This window comes from Leptodactylus fuscus, chromosome 1, assembly GCF_031893055.1.
Source record: "Leptodactylus fuscus isolate aLepFus1 chromosome 1, aLepFus1.hap2, whole genome shotgun sequence".
In the NCBI taxonomy this organism is placed as follows: domain Eukaryota; kingdom Metazoa; phylum Chordata; class Amphibia; order Anura; family Leptodactylidae; genus Leptodactylus; species Leptodactylus fuscus.
The window spans coordinates 186,660,667-186,681,227 of NC_134265.1; the positions used below are offsets into that span (position 1 = coordinate 186,660,667).

Here is a 20,561-nt window from a genome sequence, read left to right on the forward strand (position 1 = left end):
AGTCAGTTTTGCTCAACTACACATCTGATGCACACTCGGCACTGCTACATCAGATGTAGCAATCTGATGTAGCAGAGCCGAGGGTGCACTAGAACCCCTGTGCAAACTCAGTTCACGCTAATAGAATGCATTGGCCAGCGCTGATTGGCCAATGCATTCTATTAGCCCGATGAAGTAGAGCTGAATGTGTGTGCTAAGCACACACATTCAGCACTGCTTCATCAAGCCAATACAATGCATTAGCCAGTACTGATTGGCCAGAGTACGGAATTCGGCCAATCAGCGCTGGCCAATGCATTCTATTAGCCCGATGAAGTAGAGCTGAATGTGTGTGCTAAGCACACACATTCAGCACTGCTTCATCAAGCCAATACAATGCATTAGCCAGTGCTGATTGGCCAGAGTACGGAATTCGGCCAATCAGCGCTGGCTCTGCTGGAGGAGGCGGAGTCTAAGGTCGCTCCACACCAGTCTCCATTCAGGTCCGACCTTAGACTCCGCCTCCTCCGGCAGAGCCAGCGCTGATTGGCCGAAGGCTGGCCAATGCATTCCTATGCGAATGCAGACTTAGCAGTGCTGAGTCAGTTTTGCTCAACTACACATCTGATGCACACTCGGCACTGCTACATCAGATGTAGCAATCTGATGTAGCAGAGCCGAGGGTGCACTAGAACCCCTGTGCAAACTCAGTTCACGCTAATAGAATGCATTGGCCAGCGCTGATTGGCCAATGCATTCTATTAGCCCGATGAAGTAGAGCTGAATGTGTGTGCTAAGCACACACATTCAGCACTGCTTCATCAAGCCAATACAATGCATTAGCCAGTGCTGATTGGCCAGAGTACGGAATTCGGCCAATCAGCGCTGGCCAATGCATTCTATTAGCCCGATGAAGTAGAGCTGAATGTGTGTGCTAAGCACACACATTCAGCACTGCTTCATCAAGCCAATACAATGCATTAGCCAGTGCTGATTGGCCAGAGTACGGAATTCGGCCAATCAGCGCTGGCCAATGCATTCTATTAGCCCGATGAAGTAGAGCTGAATGTGTGTGCTAAGCACACACATTCAGCTCTACTTCATCGGGCTAATAGAATGCATTGGCCAGCGCTGATTGGCCAGAGTACGGAACTCGACCAATCAGCGCTGGCTCTGCTGGAGGAGGCGGAGTCTAAGGTCGGACCTGAATGGAGACTGGTGTGGAGCGATCTTAGACTCCGCCTCCTCCAGCAGAGCCAGCGCTGATTGGCCGAATTCCGTACTCTGGCCAATCAGCACTGGCTAATGCATTGTATTGGCGTGATGAAGCAGTGCTGAATGTGTGTGCTTAGCACACACATTCAGCTCTACTTCATCGGGCTAATAGAATGCATTGGCCAGCGCTGATTGGCCGAATTCCGTACTCTGGCCAATCAGTGCTGGCCAATGCATTCTATTAGCTTGATGAAGCAGAGTGTGCACAAGGGTTCAAGCGCACCCTCGGCTCTGATGTAGGAGAGCCGAGGGTGCACTTGAACCCTTGTGCACCCTCAGCTCTGCTACATCAGAGCCGAGGGTGCGCTTGAACCCTTGTGCACACTCTGCTTCATCAAGCTAATAGAATGCATTGGCCAGCGCTGATTGGCCAATGTATTCTATTAGCCTGATGAAGTAGAGCTGAATGTGTGTGCTAAGCACACACATTCAGCTCTACTTCATCGGGCTAATAGAATGCATTGGCCAGCGCTGATTGGCCAGAGTACGGAACTCGACCAATCAGCGCTGGCTCTGCTGGAGGAGGCGGAGTCTAAGATCGCTCCACACCAGTCTCCATTCAGGTCCGACCTTAGACTCCGCCTCCTCCAGCAGAGCCAGCGCTGATTGGCCGAATTCCGTACTCTGGCCAATCAGCACTGGCTAATGCATTGTATTGGCGTGATGAAGCAGTGCTGAATGTGTGTGCTTAGCACACACATTCAGCTCTACTTCATCGGGCTAATAGAATGCATTGGCCAATCAGCGCTGGCCAATGCATTCTATTAGCGTGAACTGAGTTTGCACAGGGGTTCTAGTGCACCCTCGGCTCTGCTACATCAGATTGCTACATCTGATGTAGCAGTGCCGAGTGTGCATCAGATGTGTAGTTGAGCAAAACTGACTCAGCACTGCTAAGTATGCATTCGCATAGGAATGCATTGGCCAGCCTTCGGCCAATCAGCGCTGGCTCTGCCGGAGGAGGCGGAGTCTAAGGTCGGACCTGAATGGAGACTGGTGTGGAGCGACCTTAGACTCCGCCTCCTCCAGCAGAGCCAGCGCTGATTGGCCGAATTCCGTACTCTGGCCAATCAGCACTGGCTAATGCATTGTATTGGCTTGATGAAGCAGTGCTGAATGTGTGTGCTTAGCACACACATTCAGCTCTACTTCATCGGGCTAATAGAATGCATTGGCCAATCAGCGCTGGCCAATGCATTCTATTAGCGTGAACTGAGTTTGCACAGGGGTTCTAGTGCACCCTCGGCTCTGCTACATCAGATTGCTACATCTGATGTAGCAGTGCCGAGTGTGCATCAGATGTGTAGTTGAGCAAAACTGACTCAGCACTGCTAAGTCTCTGCATTCGCATAGGAATGCATTGGCCAGCCTTCGGCCAATCAGCGCTGGCTCTGCCGGAGGAGGCGGAGTCTAAGGTCGGACCTGAATGGAGACTGGTGTGGAGCGATCTTAGACTCCGCCTCCTCCAGCAGAGCCAGCGCTGATTGGTCGAGTTCCGTACTCTGGCCAATCAGCGCTGGCCAATGCATTCTATTAGCCCGATGAAGTAGAGCTGAATGTGTGTGCTTAGCACACACATTCAGCTCTACTTCATCAGGCTAATAGAATACATTGGCCAATCAGCGCTGGCCAATGCATTCTATTAGCTTGATGAAGCAGAGTGTGCACAAGGGTTCAAGCGCACCCTCGGCTCTGATGTAGCAGAGCTGAGGGTGCACAAGGGTTCAAGTGCACCCTCGGCTCTCCTACATCAGAGCCGAGGGTGCGCTTGAACCCTTGTGCAGCCTCGGCTCTGCTACATCAGAGCCGAGGGTGCGCTTGAACCCTTGTGCACACTCTGCTTCATCAAGCTAATAGAATGCATTGGCCAGCACTGATTGGCCAGAGTACGGAATTCGGCCAATCAGCGCTGGCCAATGCATCCCTATGGGAAAAAGTTTATCTCACAAAAATCACAATTACACACCCGATAGAGCCCCAAAAAGTTATTTTTAATAACATTCCCCCCTAAATAAAGGTTATCCCTAGCTATCCCTGCCTGTACAGCTATCCCTGTCTCATAGTCACAAAGTTCACATTCTCATATGACCCGGATTTGAAATCCACTATTCGTCTAAAATGGAGGTCACCTGATTTCGGCAGCCAATGACTTTTTCCAATTTTTTTCAATGCCCCCAGTGTCGTAGTTCCTGTCCCACCTCCCCTGCGCTGTTATTGGTGCAAAAAAGGCGCCAGGGAAGGTGGGAGGGGAATCGAATTTTGGCGCACTTTACCACGTGGTGTTCGATTCGATTCGAACATGGCGAACACCCTGATATCCGATCGAACATGTGTTCGATAGAACACTGTTCGCTCATCTCTAGTCAATTCAATTCAGACCACTACCTTAGGCAGTCAATTTGGCCCCATTTTGTTTTTTGCATAGGCCATTTCTCTGGATTATTCCAGCAGGTAATGGCTGCAATTTGCTTACCAATCCCTACCCCTGCCCATGCCTGTCTCTGCTTCCCCTTCAGCCATTTAGCCCTCTGCTTCCCCTACAGCCCTCTGTATGTTCCACATCACATCACCGGTGCTATTTAGCATGACACACGGGACCTCCTGGAGACTGAAGGTCGCTTGGCAGGAACATGGATCAGTAAGCAGGGTCATGGCACTGAGATAATCTGTTGAACGAACCAGGTTTGCCTGGTGGTTTCATTTGGACTGAACACATCCAAAGCAGAACAATTATTATTATACTTATATATATATATACTTGACTTATGACATTGATCCGTTCTTACGTGGCATCGTAAACTGAATTTCGACGTAAGTCGGAAACATATCATAAGACGCCGCGTAGGAATGGATCAACGTGATTTAGTGTGCAGCGGCTCAGAATCGAGGAAGACTGTACCATATACAGTACAGTACAGTCTTCCTCGGTTCCGAGCCGCTGCACACTAAATCACGTACTGTACAGGGAGAGCTGGCAGCTTGCGTTTATGCTGACTTTTTCTCATAGGAATGCATTGGCCGGCATTGATTGGCCAGTGTACAGCATTCGGCCAATCAACGCTGGCCAGGAGGCGGAGTCTAATATCAGACCACAATGGAGACTGCTGTGGTCTGACCTTAGACTCCGCCTCCTCACAGACGAGCCTCCGGCAGAACCAGCGTTGATTTGCCGCAGGCTCGTCCTTGCTAGTCGGGAGTGCTGGCAGCTTACTGTTACGAGGGACCTACTCACTCATCTCTAGTCGTAACCACGAAATGTCGTAACCCGAGACCGTTGTAACCCAAGGACTACCTGTACTTTGCATTCTCTTTAGACCCTAGAGTATAATGAGCGTAGGCTCATGGGAAGTGATTAAACATTAGAAACAGTTTCACTCACTTCTCCTGGGTTCTAGCATGGGTCTTTGGGCGTCTTCAATGATGTCACAGACTAATGAGGTCTGTGATTGAGCCTCAGCAGTCAGGTAGGTCATGCCAGTGTTTCTGACGTCAGGAAGACCCATGTTGGAGCCCAGGAGAAGTAAGACATGTTTGAAGTATGTTTGAAGTATGTACAAGTAGATATGTTTGCTCACCTCATCTGGACCTCTGCTTATTATACTCTAGGAGTATATTGAGCAGGATAGTCCTGCATTTTGGGTGCTGTCCCACTATCTGAGCAGCAGGTAGCAATTTAAACTTTATCTGCATCCTGAGAATGCAAATAAGGTTGAGCATGGAGCTATGAGCTCTGTGCTCCAACATTTAAGCTTTGGTTGATGTCTTTCGCAGAGAGGTACGATAAGCAAGGGGCATCACTATGGCCAGATCCTGCAGGAAACTTTTTGGATTTTTTCGCTGCATAAATTTTGCTGTGTGAACTTTATGATCCTAAAGAGATGTGTGGGCTTTATATGATGACTTCCATGTAGCAGCTGCTGAGACTGCTGGGGTAGTAGTTGGACTATCTAATGCTGAATGCTAGATTTCATTGACATGAAAATAAGATAGTGAAAGGACCTTTGGGTTAGAAAGTGTTCAACAAAATTTTTCCTCTCATTTTAAGCAAAACAGAGTTTTTATTGGCAACAGTATTTGCAACAGTATGTACAATATACAGTATTTGCTTTATTGAAATAAATGACTTCTTAGAAAAGTATGTTTACCTCTTGGTCCAAAGAGCCTACGATAGCAGTTGTTGCAATATGGCTTATCATCATGCTGAAAAGAGAAAAAATATAATTTTCCAAATGAAGTCATGAAAGCATTGAATATTATACAAAGGTTTGAAGGTCATTTACATGTAAATCACTGTGTATTAAAAAAATGTAGTAACCTGTTAGAAAGTTCAGAAAACTTTGTTTGTGGCCCAATTATCAAATTCTTTCAATGCCAATATATAATGAAATCATATTTTCAGGATCCTCCATTTAAGGGAATCTGTCACCAAGTGCAAAATATTAAATGACAAATATCATTGGATTTTTGCTGTGCTTTTGCTCCTTTCAAAAGACACGGCCACTGGAAGATTATATATAAATTAGTGATTTACTAAGAGCTTTAAGGATGGCTCCCATGTAGCGTAAATGCCACAATTCTGCCACGGTGAAAATGCTGTGGTAAAAACTGCAGATTTATACAGTTCCTACAAAATGGATGGGATTCTGGCAGAAATGCCGCGATTTGGCAAACGCTGGTGTTTTCTGTATAGGTATAATGGAAGCTGAAAGACTTCATGTGAAAAGTGCTGTGGGTAAAACCGTGATGTGTTTGCACCAAGGATTTTCCCGCAACACTTTTTGTCTGTGGCCCACTATGTGGGGCCTTAGTCTAAATGTTAACCTTTTTTATAACTTTTTACAAATGAGTTACAAATGTATTGCTTATATGTTCGTGTCTTAAAAACAAGAAGTTGCATCATGGCCAGAGATGTGTCAAGAGAACAACTGATAAACAGCCAGACTGCCCAGATGACTACATGTTCTCCTTGTGGTTGTCTTTATGGTTAGCTTCTTAAAAAAAACAACCCCCACCTCCAAAACATGGTTATTTAAAAGACTAAAGAAGGTAATTCCTGTAAGAGTTTATGCACTTACATCAGCATGCTGTCCCGCAGTAAGTTGTCTCTTACACTTAAAGCATTTCAGACACAGTGGATGGTAATCTTTTCCTAAAGAACGTTTTCTTTCAGCTATTACATAAAGAAAAATAGAAATAAGAATGCATTGAAATAATTCTCCAGACACTTCAAAGCTGGGATTTGATTGGTTTTCTCAGAAAACATATTTGTACTAGATTTCAAAAGTATGCTATTTATAGATAGATAGATAGATTCTTGGATATTGTCAATATTGGTTGGCATAGTTCCCTAGTTGGCTTTCATGGGGCTATTTGAGGCGCTAAACCAATCACAGATGCAAATGCAAATAACCCTGTACTGAGGGTAAGTTCACACAGAGTTTTTTGGTCAGGGTTTTGAGGCCGTATTCACTTCAAAACCCTTACCAAAAATATGGCTCCAATTGAAATCAATGGGAGCTGCTCAGTTCTTTTTTCTGGGAGCCGTTTCTTCCGGCTCCCGGAAAAAAGAAGCGAGATGCTCATTCTTCAGCCCAAGTCGCCTTGCGATTCGGCCTGAAGACACTCCCTCCTCCGGACTAGGCCTATTCATTGGGTCTAATCCGGAGCAGAGTGCACGGTTGGATGCCGGTGCAGTGCACCGGCTTTCAGTCGCGGCTACCCGGTTTTTGGATCGGAACCTGAGGCGGCACAAGTCTTACACTACTCCAAAGTCCAAATAGAAGAAGGAGCAATAATATTCTAATTTAACCCTTAGGGGGCATTCACACGGGGCAAAATGGCTCAGATTCTGGCACGACATGGTGTCTACATGAATTCCAAGTGAGATTGCCGCCAGAATCCGCGCAGTTAAAAAGCCTCCCCATAGAACTCTGTTGAGAGGCTTTTTAACCGTGTGGATTCTGACGCAATCCCAGCCAGAATCTGAACCATTTTGACCTGTGTGAATACCCCCTTATGTGACACAAACATTTTTCATTTTTGTACTTTTGCGTGTTTCCCTGCATTCTAAAAGCCATAACTTTCTCATATGTAGTCATATGAAGGCTTGTTTTTTGCATGTCAAGTCGTACTTCAAAATTGTAGCATTTATTATTCTGTGTAATGTACTGGGAAGCAGGAAAAAATTGTAGAATGAGGTGGAATGAAAAAAAAATTCAGTAGTGCCATTTTCGTATAGGTTCTGTTTTTATGGCTGTTTCTTATGTGCGGGAAATATGCTCTGTTAGCTTTATTCTCTGCACCAGTATGATTATGATGACACCAAATTTATTTTTTTGAGGGAAAATATGTAGTTTTTATAGATACGTTGTTTTGCAAAATTTCTAAAGTTATTAAAACATGAAAAAAAACCTATATAAATTTGTTCAGGAATGTATGATATTTTGATAATTTATTCCATTTTTTAGGGAGGCAATTTGGTGAAAAAAACTTGAAATTCACCCATTTTCATTTTGTTTTTCTACTACGGCATCTACTGTATGGCACAAATGTTTTTATATTTTAATAGTCTGGGCATTTTAGGGATGCATACAGGTTACATAAGGTCTTTTACTTAATTATTCATAGTCTATATCCATTAAGCTCTGAAATATATTTAGTGATAAGGGTTTAATTTAGTTTGCTTTACTCTGTTTATATTGAAACAATATTTGAACTATAAAGATATGTCATAATATAGTTACTAGAGATGAGCGAACACTAAAATGTTCGAGGTTCGAAATTCGATTCGAACAGCCGCTCACTGTTCGAGTGTTCGAATGGGTTTCGAACCCCATTATAGTCTATGGGGAACATATACTCGTTAAGGGGGAAACCCAAATCCGTGTCTGGAGGGTCACCAAGTCCACTATGACACCCCAGGAAATGATGCCAACACCTCTGGAATGACACTGGGACAGCAGGGGAAGCATGTCTGGGGGCATAAAAGTCACTTTATTTCATGGAAATCCCTGTCAGTTTGCGATTTTCGCAAGCTAACTTTTCCCCATAGAAATGCATTGGCCAGTGCTGATTGGACAGAGTACGGAACTCGACCAATCAGCGCTGGCTCTGCTGGAGGAGGCGGAGTCTAAGATCGCTCCACACCAGTCTCCATTGAGGTCCGACCTTAGACTCCGCCTCCTCCAGCAGAGCCAGCGCTGATTGGCCAAATTCCGTACTCTGGCCAATCAGTGCTGGCCAATGCATTCTATTGGCGTGATGAAGCAGTGCTGAATGTGTGTGTTTAGCTCAACTACACCGGTGGAGTAGTTGAGCTAAGCACACAGATTCAGCTCTGCTTCAATCAGCACTGGCCAATGCATTCTATTGGCGTGATGAAGCAGTGCTGAATGTGTGTGTTTAGCTCAACTACGCCGGTGGAGTAGTTGAGCTAAGCACACAGATTCAGCTCTGCTTCAATCAGCACTGGCCAATGCATTCTATTGGCGTGATGAAGCAGTGCTGAATGTGTGTGTTTAGCTCAACTACGCCGGTGGAGTACTTGAGCTAAACACACAGATTCAGCTCTGCTTCAATCAGCACTGGCCAATGCATTCTATTGGCGTGATGAAGCAGTGCTGAATGTGTGTGTTTAGCTCAACTACGCCGGTGGAGTAGTTGAGCTAAACACACACATTCAGCACTGCTTCATCACGCCAATAGAATGCACTGGCCAGCGCTGATTGGCCAGAGTACGGAATTCGGCCAATCAGCGCTGGCTCTGCTGGAGGAGGCGGAGTCTAAGGTCGGACCAGAATGGAGACTGGTGTGGAGCGATCTTAGACTCCGCCTCCTCCAGCAGAGCCAGCGCTGATTGGCCAAAGTACGGAATTCGGCCAATCAGCGCTGGCCAATGCATCCCTATGGGAAAAAGTTTATCTCACAAAAATCACAATTACACACCCGATAAAGCCCCAAAAAGTTATTTTTAATAACATTCCCCCCTAAATAAAGGTTATCCCTAGCTATCCCTGCCTGTACAGCTATCCCTGTCTCATAGTCACAAAGTTCACATTCTCATATGACCCGGATTTGAAATCCACTATTCGTCTAAAATGGAGGTCACCTGATTTCGGCAGCCAATGACTTTTTCCAATTTTTTTCAATGCCCCCGGTGTCGTAGTTCCTGTCCCACCTCCCCTGCGCTGTTATTGGTGCAAAAAAGGCGCCAGGGAAGGTGGGAGGGGAATCGAATTTTGGCACACTTTACCACGCGGTGTTCGATTCGATTCGAACATGGCGAACACCCTGATATCCGATCGAACATGTGTTCGATAGAACACTGTTCGCTCATCTCTAATAGTTACTATGTTGGATGAAGATATAGGTCCATCCAGTCCAACTTAAAGAGGACCTTTCATCATATCCGGGCACAGGCAGTTCTATATACTGCCAGAAAGCTGACAGTGCGCTGAATTCAGCGCACTGTCGGCTTTCCCGATCTGTGCCCGGTGTGAAGAGCTTACGGCCCGGTACCGTAGCTCTTCTATGGTCAGAAGGGCGTTTCTGACCATTAGCCAGAGACGTCCTTCTGCCTCGCGGCGCCAATCGCGCTGTGCTGTGGAGCCGGGAGGAACGCCCCCTCCCTCTGCTCACACAGCTTGTCCGTAGACTAGCATTATCAGGAGAGGGAGGGGACGTTCCTCCCCGCTCCACAGCACAGCGCGATTGGCGCCGCGAGGCAGAAGGACGTCTCTGGCTAATGGTCAGAAACGCCCTTCTGACTGTAAAGCACTACGGTACCGGGACCGATAGCGCTTTACACCGAATTCAGTGAATTCACTGAATTCAGCGCACTGTCAGCTTTCTGGCAGTATATAACACTGCCTGTGCCCAGATATGGTGAAAGGTCCTCTTTAAAACCCTACAGTGTTGATCAAGAGGGAAGCCAAAACGTCATGTGGCTGGTGCCAATTGCCCCATGTCAGTGAAAAAAAAATTTCTTCCTGACTCCTCCCACTGATTCTGGCAAAGTGTCGTAAAGCTACATAGAATCCCATCCACTTTTCAAGGACGGTAAAGCGCAGTGCTTTTCGACACAGTGTATGCCCCATGTGAGGCTTCAGGCTTAATGTGATTGTTAGGGTCCAGAAAAAGAAACCCATTGAAGTCAATGGGAGGCTTTTTTCATTCAGCGATAAAATTCCACACCAACTTCCTCACCATTTTCCTCTGTGTGAATGGACCCTTAGAGGGTTATTGCCAGACGACTAGATTCAATTATAACTGAAATCTAAGCCAGCTCCTAGATGTATCTAATTTTGGTTCTGGTGCACAGTGCAGATACAGTATTGGATACACCCTCAATAATAAAGATAGAGGCATCAGATACTGAATCTGCAACAAGTTACTGCACACACAGCTAGGATTGTTTATTAAGATCTAGTATTTACCTTGGATCACTCATGTGACTTAAGATCCAGTATTTACCATGTGACTAACTCATGTGACTTGTGTCAGGTGTGACAAGAGGTGTAATGTGTATCAGTGGCCACCCATACACGAAGCCAAGCATTTGCTACATCCTGTAGAATAATATAAAGGAATCCTTTAGGAAAAGAAAAAGATATATTGAGACTGAAGAGATTGGATATTGTAACGCATTGTATTACACCCTTCAGTAATTTTTTTGGGGACACGACTTTAAAAGATACATGAGTATGTTTTACTCCAGACACATATGTTTCCCTAAGCTCTTCTGAAGAAAGTGAAGCACTTGACTTAATTGATGGAAGGGCTCCTGTGGATTAGGCGTACATAAGCAAGTGTCTATTTGAACAACCTATTCAGTCAAGTGAATATAGAGCAGATTGGAGAACTGCTATCATTACAGTGAATATTTTAAATGAACTGCCCTTTGCTGCTGAGTATGCCCTTCAGGGAATCCATGCTAGAACTACAACAATATCTGTTCTCCATGCTCTACACAGCAGTGACATTTTGCAAAACTTCATTTTTTTAGTTTTCTATTTAAAACATTAAGTCTCTAATTCCTTCCAAAATAATGATATGTTTTAATACATGCAGTATAATATAATGTACTATCAAATGGGCCTGCTTTAGCCAATAACATATTTTGTTGAACAGTCATTCATTTGTGTATATGTGACTGACACTGTGACGTGTATAAAAAAATAGTCCACTATATTGTTCAACTCATATACCCAATGTCCAGGGAGTGCTGTGCACAGGTCGTGCTAGAATTGCACATAGGTGTCATAAAATTTCCTGAGAATCTATTTTGGCTAATGTGCAGCAATGTCTTTCCGTGCCTGATGTCAAGCAGAAGAGCCTAATTGTAGGAACAATTTAACCCCTATGTGCACCGAGACATGTCCAGGTGCTTATGACTTAGGCTGAGTTCACACAGAGTTTTTTGGTCAGGAATTTGGTCAGGAAACGGACTCAAATTCCACATTACCATACAGTCCTATGGTGAGGTGTTATTAGGAGGAGGAATTTGAGTCAGTTTCCTGACTGTGCAAAGTGGTTTTTGGCACGTTTTCTGGCGCGTTTTTTTACACGTGTAAAATAACAGAAAACGCGACAAAGAATGTGTCAAAAACCACTTTGCGACAAAAAACGCATCACAAAACGCCTCACCTATTTTTACACATGTAAAAATCAATGCCTAAATCAGCGCCACTTTACTCCACCCTTCATATGGTGCCTGCTCTGAAGCAGAGGGGACGCACTACCCGCCGGGTCTGTTCTGGGACCCGGCAGCATTGCCTGTGATCAGAGATGCCACAACCATAGTTCTGATACCGCAATATTATAAAAACGATGTGTATGTTTGTACTCAGTGCCAGCTGCTGCTAGAAACAGTCTTGGAAACTAAAAAAAACACTGTCACCAAATCACTTGATAGATGTCACATAAAATCAACAAAGCATGTAGTACAGTGAGAAATGAAACCATTGCGGCCATATCCAGCATGTAGTTCTGAAAATTAGTGAGCAAGGGACAATCCCTAAGGAAAAATGTGCTAAGATTTGCTACAAAAGCTTGTTATGCATGGGACTGAATATTCAGGTACTGCCCATACGTGCTGTATAGCTGTTAATCCAATTACATTAGATTTATCTATTTATTAATTATAAAACATATGGAATGATTTATGAAGATCAGTGTATTGTACAATTACATCATCATAGCAGCCGCTGTGCTGAACCAAAGAAAGGACAAGCTGGAAGTAGAATTACTACCCGCTGCCAGTATTAGGCCGGGGCCTCACGGGATGTAAATGCAATGCATTAGCATTGTAATGCATTGCATTAGTGATCAGACCCCCTGGGGTTCAACACCCCTAGGGGGTCTAATAAATGCAAAAAAAAAAAAAAAGTAAAAAAAAAAAAATATATAAAAAGTATTAAAAATTCAAATCACCCCCCCCCTTTCCCTAGAACACATATAAAAGTAGTTATAAACTGTGAAACAAATACATGTTAGGTATCCCCGTATCCGAAATCACCTGCTCTACAAACCTATAAAAATATTTTTCCTGTTCGGTACACACTGTAGCGGGAAAAATAGTCAAAAGTGCCAAACCGCCGTTTTTTCACTGTTTTGATTCTGATAAAAATTTGAATAAAAAGTGATCAAAGCAATAACATTTCCCAAAAATGGTAGAACGAGTGATTATGAAGATAATCTTGTTTCCCTAAGTCCTAACAGCGGCACAATGTGGGGTATTTCTGCCCCTGTGTGCTGGTAGGACAGGCGGATATTTAATTAGCCAATAAGATGCGTGGCAGGCCCTATAAGAGGGCACAAGAACCTCCCCTCTGCGTGTAAATACAAAAGTACCTCCATAATATTTATATACAGCTTTTAGACATAAGATATGATTCCCAGGGTGGGAAATCTTGTGCCGCTGTTAGGACTTAGGGAAACAAGATTATCTTCATAATCACTCGTTCCCTGTCGTCCTCAACAGCGGCACAATGTGGGGATATAGCAAGCAGGTCCCCAGGATGGGTGGGATTAACCCATAACCGAACTTAAAACGGTATGGGCAAAAGCAGTGGAACCTGCCACTTGGTCCTTCAGGCGATAATGCCGGATGAAGGTAGATTCCGACGCCCAGGAGGCCGCTGCACAGATTTGATCCACCGGCAAGGCACTCTTCTCAGCCTGAGAGGTGGACACTGCCCTGGTTGAGTGGGCATGAAGAAATGCTGGAGCCGACAAACCTTGGGTGGTATAGGCGATCTTAATAGTCTCGGTCACCCACCGGGATATTGTGGCTTTAGCGGCTTTGGCGCCCTTGTTTCTCCCCGAGTAGCTGACCAACAAGTTTTCAGTTCGCCTAAAAGGGCGAGTGCGCTGTAAGTAAATCTGTAGGCATCTGACCACGTCCAGTTTGTGCCATCTCTCTTCTTCAGCAGAAGAAGGGAAAGGAAAAAATACCGGAAGGGAGATTATCTGGTTTCTGTTTACAGCGGATGGAACCTTGGGACGAAAACCCGGGAGGAACCTAAGCTGCACATGGTCAGAGAAAAAGGTGGTATATGGCTCCTCAGCGGACAAGGCTTGCAGTTCACCAACCCGTTTGGCAGTTGTTACTGCCAATAGTAGCGCCATCTTGCCGGTTAATGACTTGAGGGAGCTTTCCTCCAAAGGTTCAAATGGATGAACACATAGAGCGTTTAGGACCGGAATAAGGTCCCATTGGTGGACAGGGGTGTTTACCACCGGTCTCAGCCTAGTTGCCCCTTTAATAAAGGTGCTCACTAAGGAATCTTGAGACAAACGCCTCCCCAGATAGGCGGACAGGGCCGCAACGTGTACTTTGAGCGTGGCCACAGCGAGACCTCTGTCTAGTCCGTCTTGAAGGAAGTCCAGGATCGCCTCCGTAGGGGGATCGGTGGAGTCCACTTGATGCTGCAGACACCAGGCATTAAAGATGTTACTTATTCGACGGTAGTTCTTGTTAGTCGAATCTGCTCTGGCACTGGATAGGGTCTTCAAGACGGCTTGTGACAGTCCTCTATTTCTCAATAGGGACTGGTCAACCTCCAGGCTGTCAGGTTGAGTCTCCTCAGATCCTGGCATCTCAGCTCTCCTTGGGTTACCAGGTCTGGGAGTGGGGGAAGCCTCCAATATATGCCCTGACTCATTTGTATGAGCTGAGCAAACCAAGCCCTTTTTGGCCAGAACGGGATTATGGCTATTCCCGAGGCTTGGTCCTGTCTTATTTTTATCAATACCTTCGGTATGATTGGAATTGGAGGGAAAATGTAAAACAGCCTGAACCTCCAAGGGATGGACAGGGCATCCACTGCCAAAGGATTGTCCTCCTGGTACAGGGAGCAGAAGGTCCCTACCTTGGCGTTGAGTCGGGTAGCCATAAGATCGACCTCCGGGAGACCCCATCTCTGGACGATCTGTTGAAATACGTCTGGATTGAGAGACCATTCTCCTGATACGGTAATACCCCGACTCAGCTGATCCGCTACTATGTTCAGGGAGCCCTTTATGTGAACAGCGGACAACTGGACCAGATTCTTCTCTGCCCAGGTGAAAATGAGATTCATCTCTCTCAGCAAGGTTGGTGACCTGGTGCCCCCTTGTTTGTTTATATAAACAACCACCGTCGTATTGTCTGACCGGATCTTGACTGACTTGCCTTTCAATTCCGGGGCAAAGTGTACTAGGGCCAGGTACACTGCTCTGAGTTCCTTGAGATTGGATGACCCCAGCTCCGGACATCTCCATCGTCCTTGTACAGTTTTGTCTTGACAATGGGCTCCCCATCCCCACTGGGATGCATCTGTTGTCAACAGGGTCCACACTGTCGGGACCGTGGACCTTCCGTCTTTCAGGCGTATCCACCATCTGAGGGAAAGACGGGTAGCGGGAGAAAGGCAGATCTTCTTGTGCAGTCCCCATGAGACCTGTTCCAGGTTCTCAACACTTCCATCTGTAGGGGACGCAAATGCCATAAAGCCCAAGGGACCGCCCTGGCCGAGGATGACATTAGGCCCAGAACTCTCATGGCGGTGCGGATAGTTACCTGCCGAGTGCGCAATAGGAATCGTGCACTGGCTTGGATCCTTTCTTTTCTCGGACCGGAGAGGAAGATCTGCATCGCTTCTGAATCCACTAAAAAAACGAGGAATTTCCTTCGGGTGGATGGAACGACTTCGGACTTCTCCCAATTGATAATCCATCCTAATTCTTGTAGGAAGTTGATGGCAAGATTGAGCTGCTGGAGGAGGGCAGCAGGGGACTGAGCTTTCAATAGCCAGTCGTCTAGATAAGGGACGATGAAAAGACCCTGAAGTCTGAGGGTCGCAGCGACCGGAGCGATCACCTTGGTGAATACCAGTGGGGCGGATGTGATGCCGAAAGGCAGAGCTGTGAACTGATAGTGCTCCCTGTGGCCTGCCATGGAAACGGCAATCCTGAGGAACTTCCTGTGGGAAGGAGCAATAGGGACATGTAGATAAGCGTCCTTCAAGTCGAGGGTAACCATCACCTCTCCTGGTTGAAGAAAAACAGCTACGGAATCCACGGTCTCCATTCGAAATGACCTCTTTCTGATAAACTGGTTGAGGTACCTCAGGTCTATTATCATTCTCCAGCCCCCGGTGACTTTGGGGACCAGAAAGACGGGGGAGTAAACTCCCAGACCGTGATCTGAGGTTGGTACCTTCTCCAGGGCGCCCTTGGTAACATAATCGGCGACCGAGGCTTCCAGACTGGACTGCTGAGAAGGTGAAAGGATTCGGGTGATGACGAACCGATCTGGAGGAGGAAGGTGAAAATCGATATGATACCCGTGCTGTATAATCTTCAACACCCAAGGGTCTTGAATGTGGGTGGACCATGCTTTGAAAAAGGAGGCAAGACGTCCTCCCACAGGAAGAGGGACCACAGGGAGCTGCCCCACGTCAAAACTCAGGCTTCCTCTTGGCATCCTCCTTGGGAGTGCCACGTCCGGCACCCCTAGGGCGGTATCTAGAACGCCGCTGCTGAGCCGGGCGTCTATAATTAGAGGAAGAACCTCTGCCTCTAGAGGGAGCACGTCTGCCCCTGGATGCTTGAGGTAGGGACCTTCCCCTACCTTCAGCTAAACCCTCCATAATGGCATCCAAACTTTGGCCAAACACTCTTCCCGGTTCAAAGGGGAGAGCGCAGAGAGCTGCCTTAGATGCAAAATCTGCACGCCAAGGCTTTAGCCACAGGGGTCTACGGGCAGCCCAAGGAGAGAGTGTGTCCCTTCTCTGGCTGTTTCCACTGCTGCGCCATAAGGTCGGACAGCATGGCGTCCGCATGGAAGGCAATATGTCCCCCAGAGGCAGACGTGGAGGCTTCCCCGTCAACATCTCGGCCCACTGTAGACCGGATGGACTTCAGCAGCCTGCCTGTTTGTTCATAGTGGAACACAGATCTGCCGGAAATTACTGAGTCGTCCTCAGAAGAATCATCCTCTGCCACCCGCAGCAATTCCAAAGGTGGCAGGGAGGAGGAACGGTGCTCAGGGCATGGTCTTTTGGTAAGCTGAGACAAGGTGGCATGAATTCCTTTGAGGGAATCATCCTGCAAAACAAAAGGAGAAAACAAGCAAGAGAAAATCTATTTACCCAAGCGATGCCCAAACTCACCATCTCCTTGACCCAGGCCATCATATCTCTGGGAGAGGGCTCCTCAGGTGGAGGACCTCTACACCCGCGACAACGGGCCCATTCATAGCCTAAAAATAATAGGCAAGTTATAGGACCACAACACATGAAAGGGACCAACCCCTTAAGCCGCTACCTACCATCAGGGAGCGGTGTGTCGCAATTAAAACAGGAAAGGTGTTTCCTCTTGGCAGAGGATTTCCTCCTACCATCCCCAGGAGGGGTAGTAGAGGATGACATATCCTGCAATAAAGAGATAATAGACCATGCAAACTGTCACCATGCATCATACCATTGCACTTTTTTTTTTTTTTTTTTTTTTAAAAAAAGGGTAGATCTTACCAGGTTCAGAAGACCGGATGAGTAAAGGTGACAGATAATAACCAGACTCAGGTTAACAAACGCAAACGCAATGCCAGTGAGACCAATAACAGACTCACAATAATAGCACAGCCTTCCAGATGCAGCAGGAAGGTACAAGTGACACGGCCGGCCTGACCTTTAACCTGGCCGGCCGGAAATGGGAGGAGCTAAACGCTCCCATCCACTACCCCAAAACAGGGGTTAATAAAGGCTACTATCTCCCCTCCCCAGCAATCCCCAAGCCAGGGGAACACTCACCCTCTCCTCCGCTAGGGCTCCGAACACTGGGAGTGGAGCCTGAAGTGAAGTGAAGGATAGTTTAGCTGGCCGTGCCGCCGGCCGGCCTGACCTCTAACCCGCGCCGCGAACTTCCGGTCAAAACCGGAAGTGAGCGCAAGCAAAGTGCGGCCGCCGCGAATGCAGCCATACAGAGGAGTTCCGGCTGCCGCACGGACCCGCCGTAACCACGGACGCAGTGGCGTGGTGCGGCTCTGAGGATCAGCGCTCAACAGACGCTGAAAGGGTAAGGAGGAGAGGGGAGGGAGCGGGGGAGGAGAAGGAGGATTCAGGGGGAAAAGCCAACGCAGGCTAACCAGCACCCTCTCCATAGGAAGAGGGTGATTTTGACAAAAACATCAAGCTCAACAGCTGAGCCCTGTAAGAGGACACAAGTCCTCACACCTGTCCTCTGTCCACACAGGACAGAAAAAAACACGCAGAGGGGAGGTTCTTGTGCCCTCTTATAGGGCCTGCCACGCATCTTATTGGCTAATTAAATATCCACCTGTCCTACCAGCACACAGGGGCAGAAATACCCCACATTGTGCCGCTGTTGAGGACGACAGGGAACTAAAAATTTCACCCGGCCCCGCAAAAAAGACGCCCTATGCATCCCTGTACACTGACATATAAAAAAGTTACGGCAGTCGGAATATGGCGACTTTTAGAAAAACAATTTTTTAACACAATTTTGGATTTTTTTAAGGGGTCAAAATGTAAATAAAACCATATAAATTTGGTATCCCTGGAACCGTACCGAAACACAGAATACAGGAGACATGTCATTTTGGCTGCACAGTGAACGCCGTAAAACCAAAGCCCATAAGAAAGTCGCAGAAATGCATTTTTTCTTCAAATCTACCCAATTCTGAATTTTTTTCCTGCTTCCCAGTACATTATATAGAATAATTAATGGTGGCATCATGAAGAAAAATTTGTCCCGCAAAAATTAAGACCTCATATGGCTCTGGGAGCAGAGAAATAAAAAAGTTATGGGATTTAGAAGGAGGGGAGTCAAAAACGAAAATGAAAAAATGCCATCGGCGGGAAAGGGTTAAAAAAAGGTATCAACTACTGAGGACTTCTCTCAAAAAATTTCTTTCATTTCAGGTATTTTTACTGTCAGGTTAATAATTATTTTTGCTATGATAGTTTTTGCACACATATTACACACAAGAAGTTTATTTCCTGATGAGTCTATTAAATGGGCGATTCTCATTTCAGCTTCTCTGCTTTTGATTTTCTTTGCTAGAAGTTTGGAAGCCATATTTCCCTGCCAATAATGTTGTGTTTTAGATCTTTTAAGATAGTAGCTACATATATTTTAAAATAACATATGCAATTGAGTGCATAATAAATATATAATAAAATAATTGAAAAAAAGGTTTTCAAAAAATAAAAAATCCTAAATCATCCCTTTCCCTAGAATACATATAGATGTAGAAAATGACTGTAAAACACATAGACATTAGGTATCCCTGTGTCTGTAAATGCCCTGTCTACAGACTTATAAAAATATTTTTCCCTTTCGCCTCTGATTTGAATAAAAAGAGATCAAAGCAATAGACATTCCCCAAAATTGCATAACTAAAAAGTACATCTAAAAGGATGCCATATGTATCTCCACACTTGGTCATTTTAGAGTGTCCAAAACAATTCAGCATTTGTTCAGTTTTGTAAAAAAAACAAACAATTCGGAACATTTAGGTTGTAAATAACACACCAAAACTTGAGCTCTCTGTGAAAATATCAATACTGATTGCATTGTTCATGATTAGAGATGAGCGAACAGTGTTCTATCGAACACATGTTCGATCGGATATCAGGGTGTTCGCCATGTTCGAATCGAATCGAACACCACGTGGTAAAGTGCGCCAAAATTCGATTCCCCTCCCACCTTCCCTGGCGCCTTTTTTGCACCAATAACAGCGCAGGGGAGGTGGGACAGGAACTACGACACCGGGGGCATTGAAAAAAATTGGAAAAAGTCATTGGCTGCCGAAATCAGGTGACCTCCATTTTAGACGAATAGTGGATTTCAAATCCGGGTCATATGAGAATGTGAACTTTGTGACTATGAGACAGGGATAGCTGTACAGGCAGGGATAGCTAGGGATAACCTTTATTTAGGGGGGAATGTTATTAAAAATAACTTTTTGGGGCTCTATCGGGTGTGTAATTGTGATTTTTGTGAGATAAACTTTTTCCCATAGGGATGCATTGGCCAGCGCTGATTGGCCGAATTCCGTACTCTGGCCAATCAGTGCTGGCCAATGCATTCTATTAGCTTGATGAAGCAGAGTGTGCACAAGGGTTCAAGCGCACCCTCGGCTCTGATGTAGCAGAGCCGAGGCTGCACAAGGGTTCAAGCGCACCCTCGGCTCTGATGTAGGAGAGCCGAGGGTGCACTTGAACCCTTGTGCACCCTCAGCTCTGCTACATCAGAGCCGAGGGTGCGCTTGAACCCTTGTGCACACTCTGCTTCATCAAGCTAATAGAATGCATTGGCCAGCGCTGATTGGCCAATGTATTCTATTAGCCTGATGAAGTAGAGCTGAATGTGTGTGCTAAGCACACACATTCAGCTCTACTTCATCGGGCTAATAGAATGCATTGGCCAGCGCTGATTGGCCAGAGTACGGAACTCGACCAATCAGCGCTGGCTCTGCTGGAGGAGGCGGAGTCTAAGATCGCTCCACACCAGTCTCCATTCAGGTCCGACCTTAGACTCCGCCTCCTCCGGCAGAGCCAGCGCTGATTGGCCGAAGGCTGGCCAATGCATTCCTATGCGAATGCAGACTTAGCAGTGCTGAGTCAGTTTTGTTCAACTACACATCTGATGCACACTCGGCACTGCTACATCAGATGTAGCAATCTGATGTAGCAGAGCCGAGGGTGCACTAGAACCCCTGTGCAAACTCAGTTCACGCTAATAGAATGCATTGGCCAGCGCTGATTGGCCAATGCATTCTATTAGCCCGATGAAGTAGAGCT

General features: G+C 46.2%; 1 protein-coding gene across 1 annotated transcript in view; it reads right to left on the minus strand.

The window, feature by feature from the left end:
- The window catches only part of LOC142212631 (cysteine-rich protein 1-like), a 57,241-nt gene that overhangs the window by 11,785 nt on the left and 24,895 nt on the right, over window positions 1-20,561 (minus strand). The window contains exons 2-3 of the mRNA XM_075280603.1: window positions 6,330-6,424; window positions 5,400-5,454 (exon numbers count right to left, since the gene is read on the minus strand). Coding sequence (XP_075136704.1) covers window positions 5,400-5,454; window positions 6,330-6,424 — 150 coding nt within the window. The remainder of the gene's footprint in view (window positions 1-5,399; window positions 5,455-6,329; window positions 6,425-20,561) is intronic.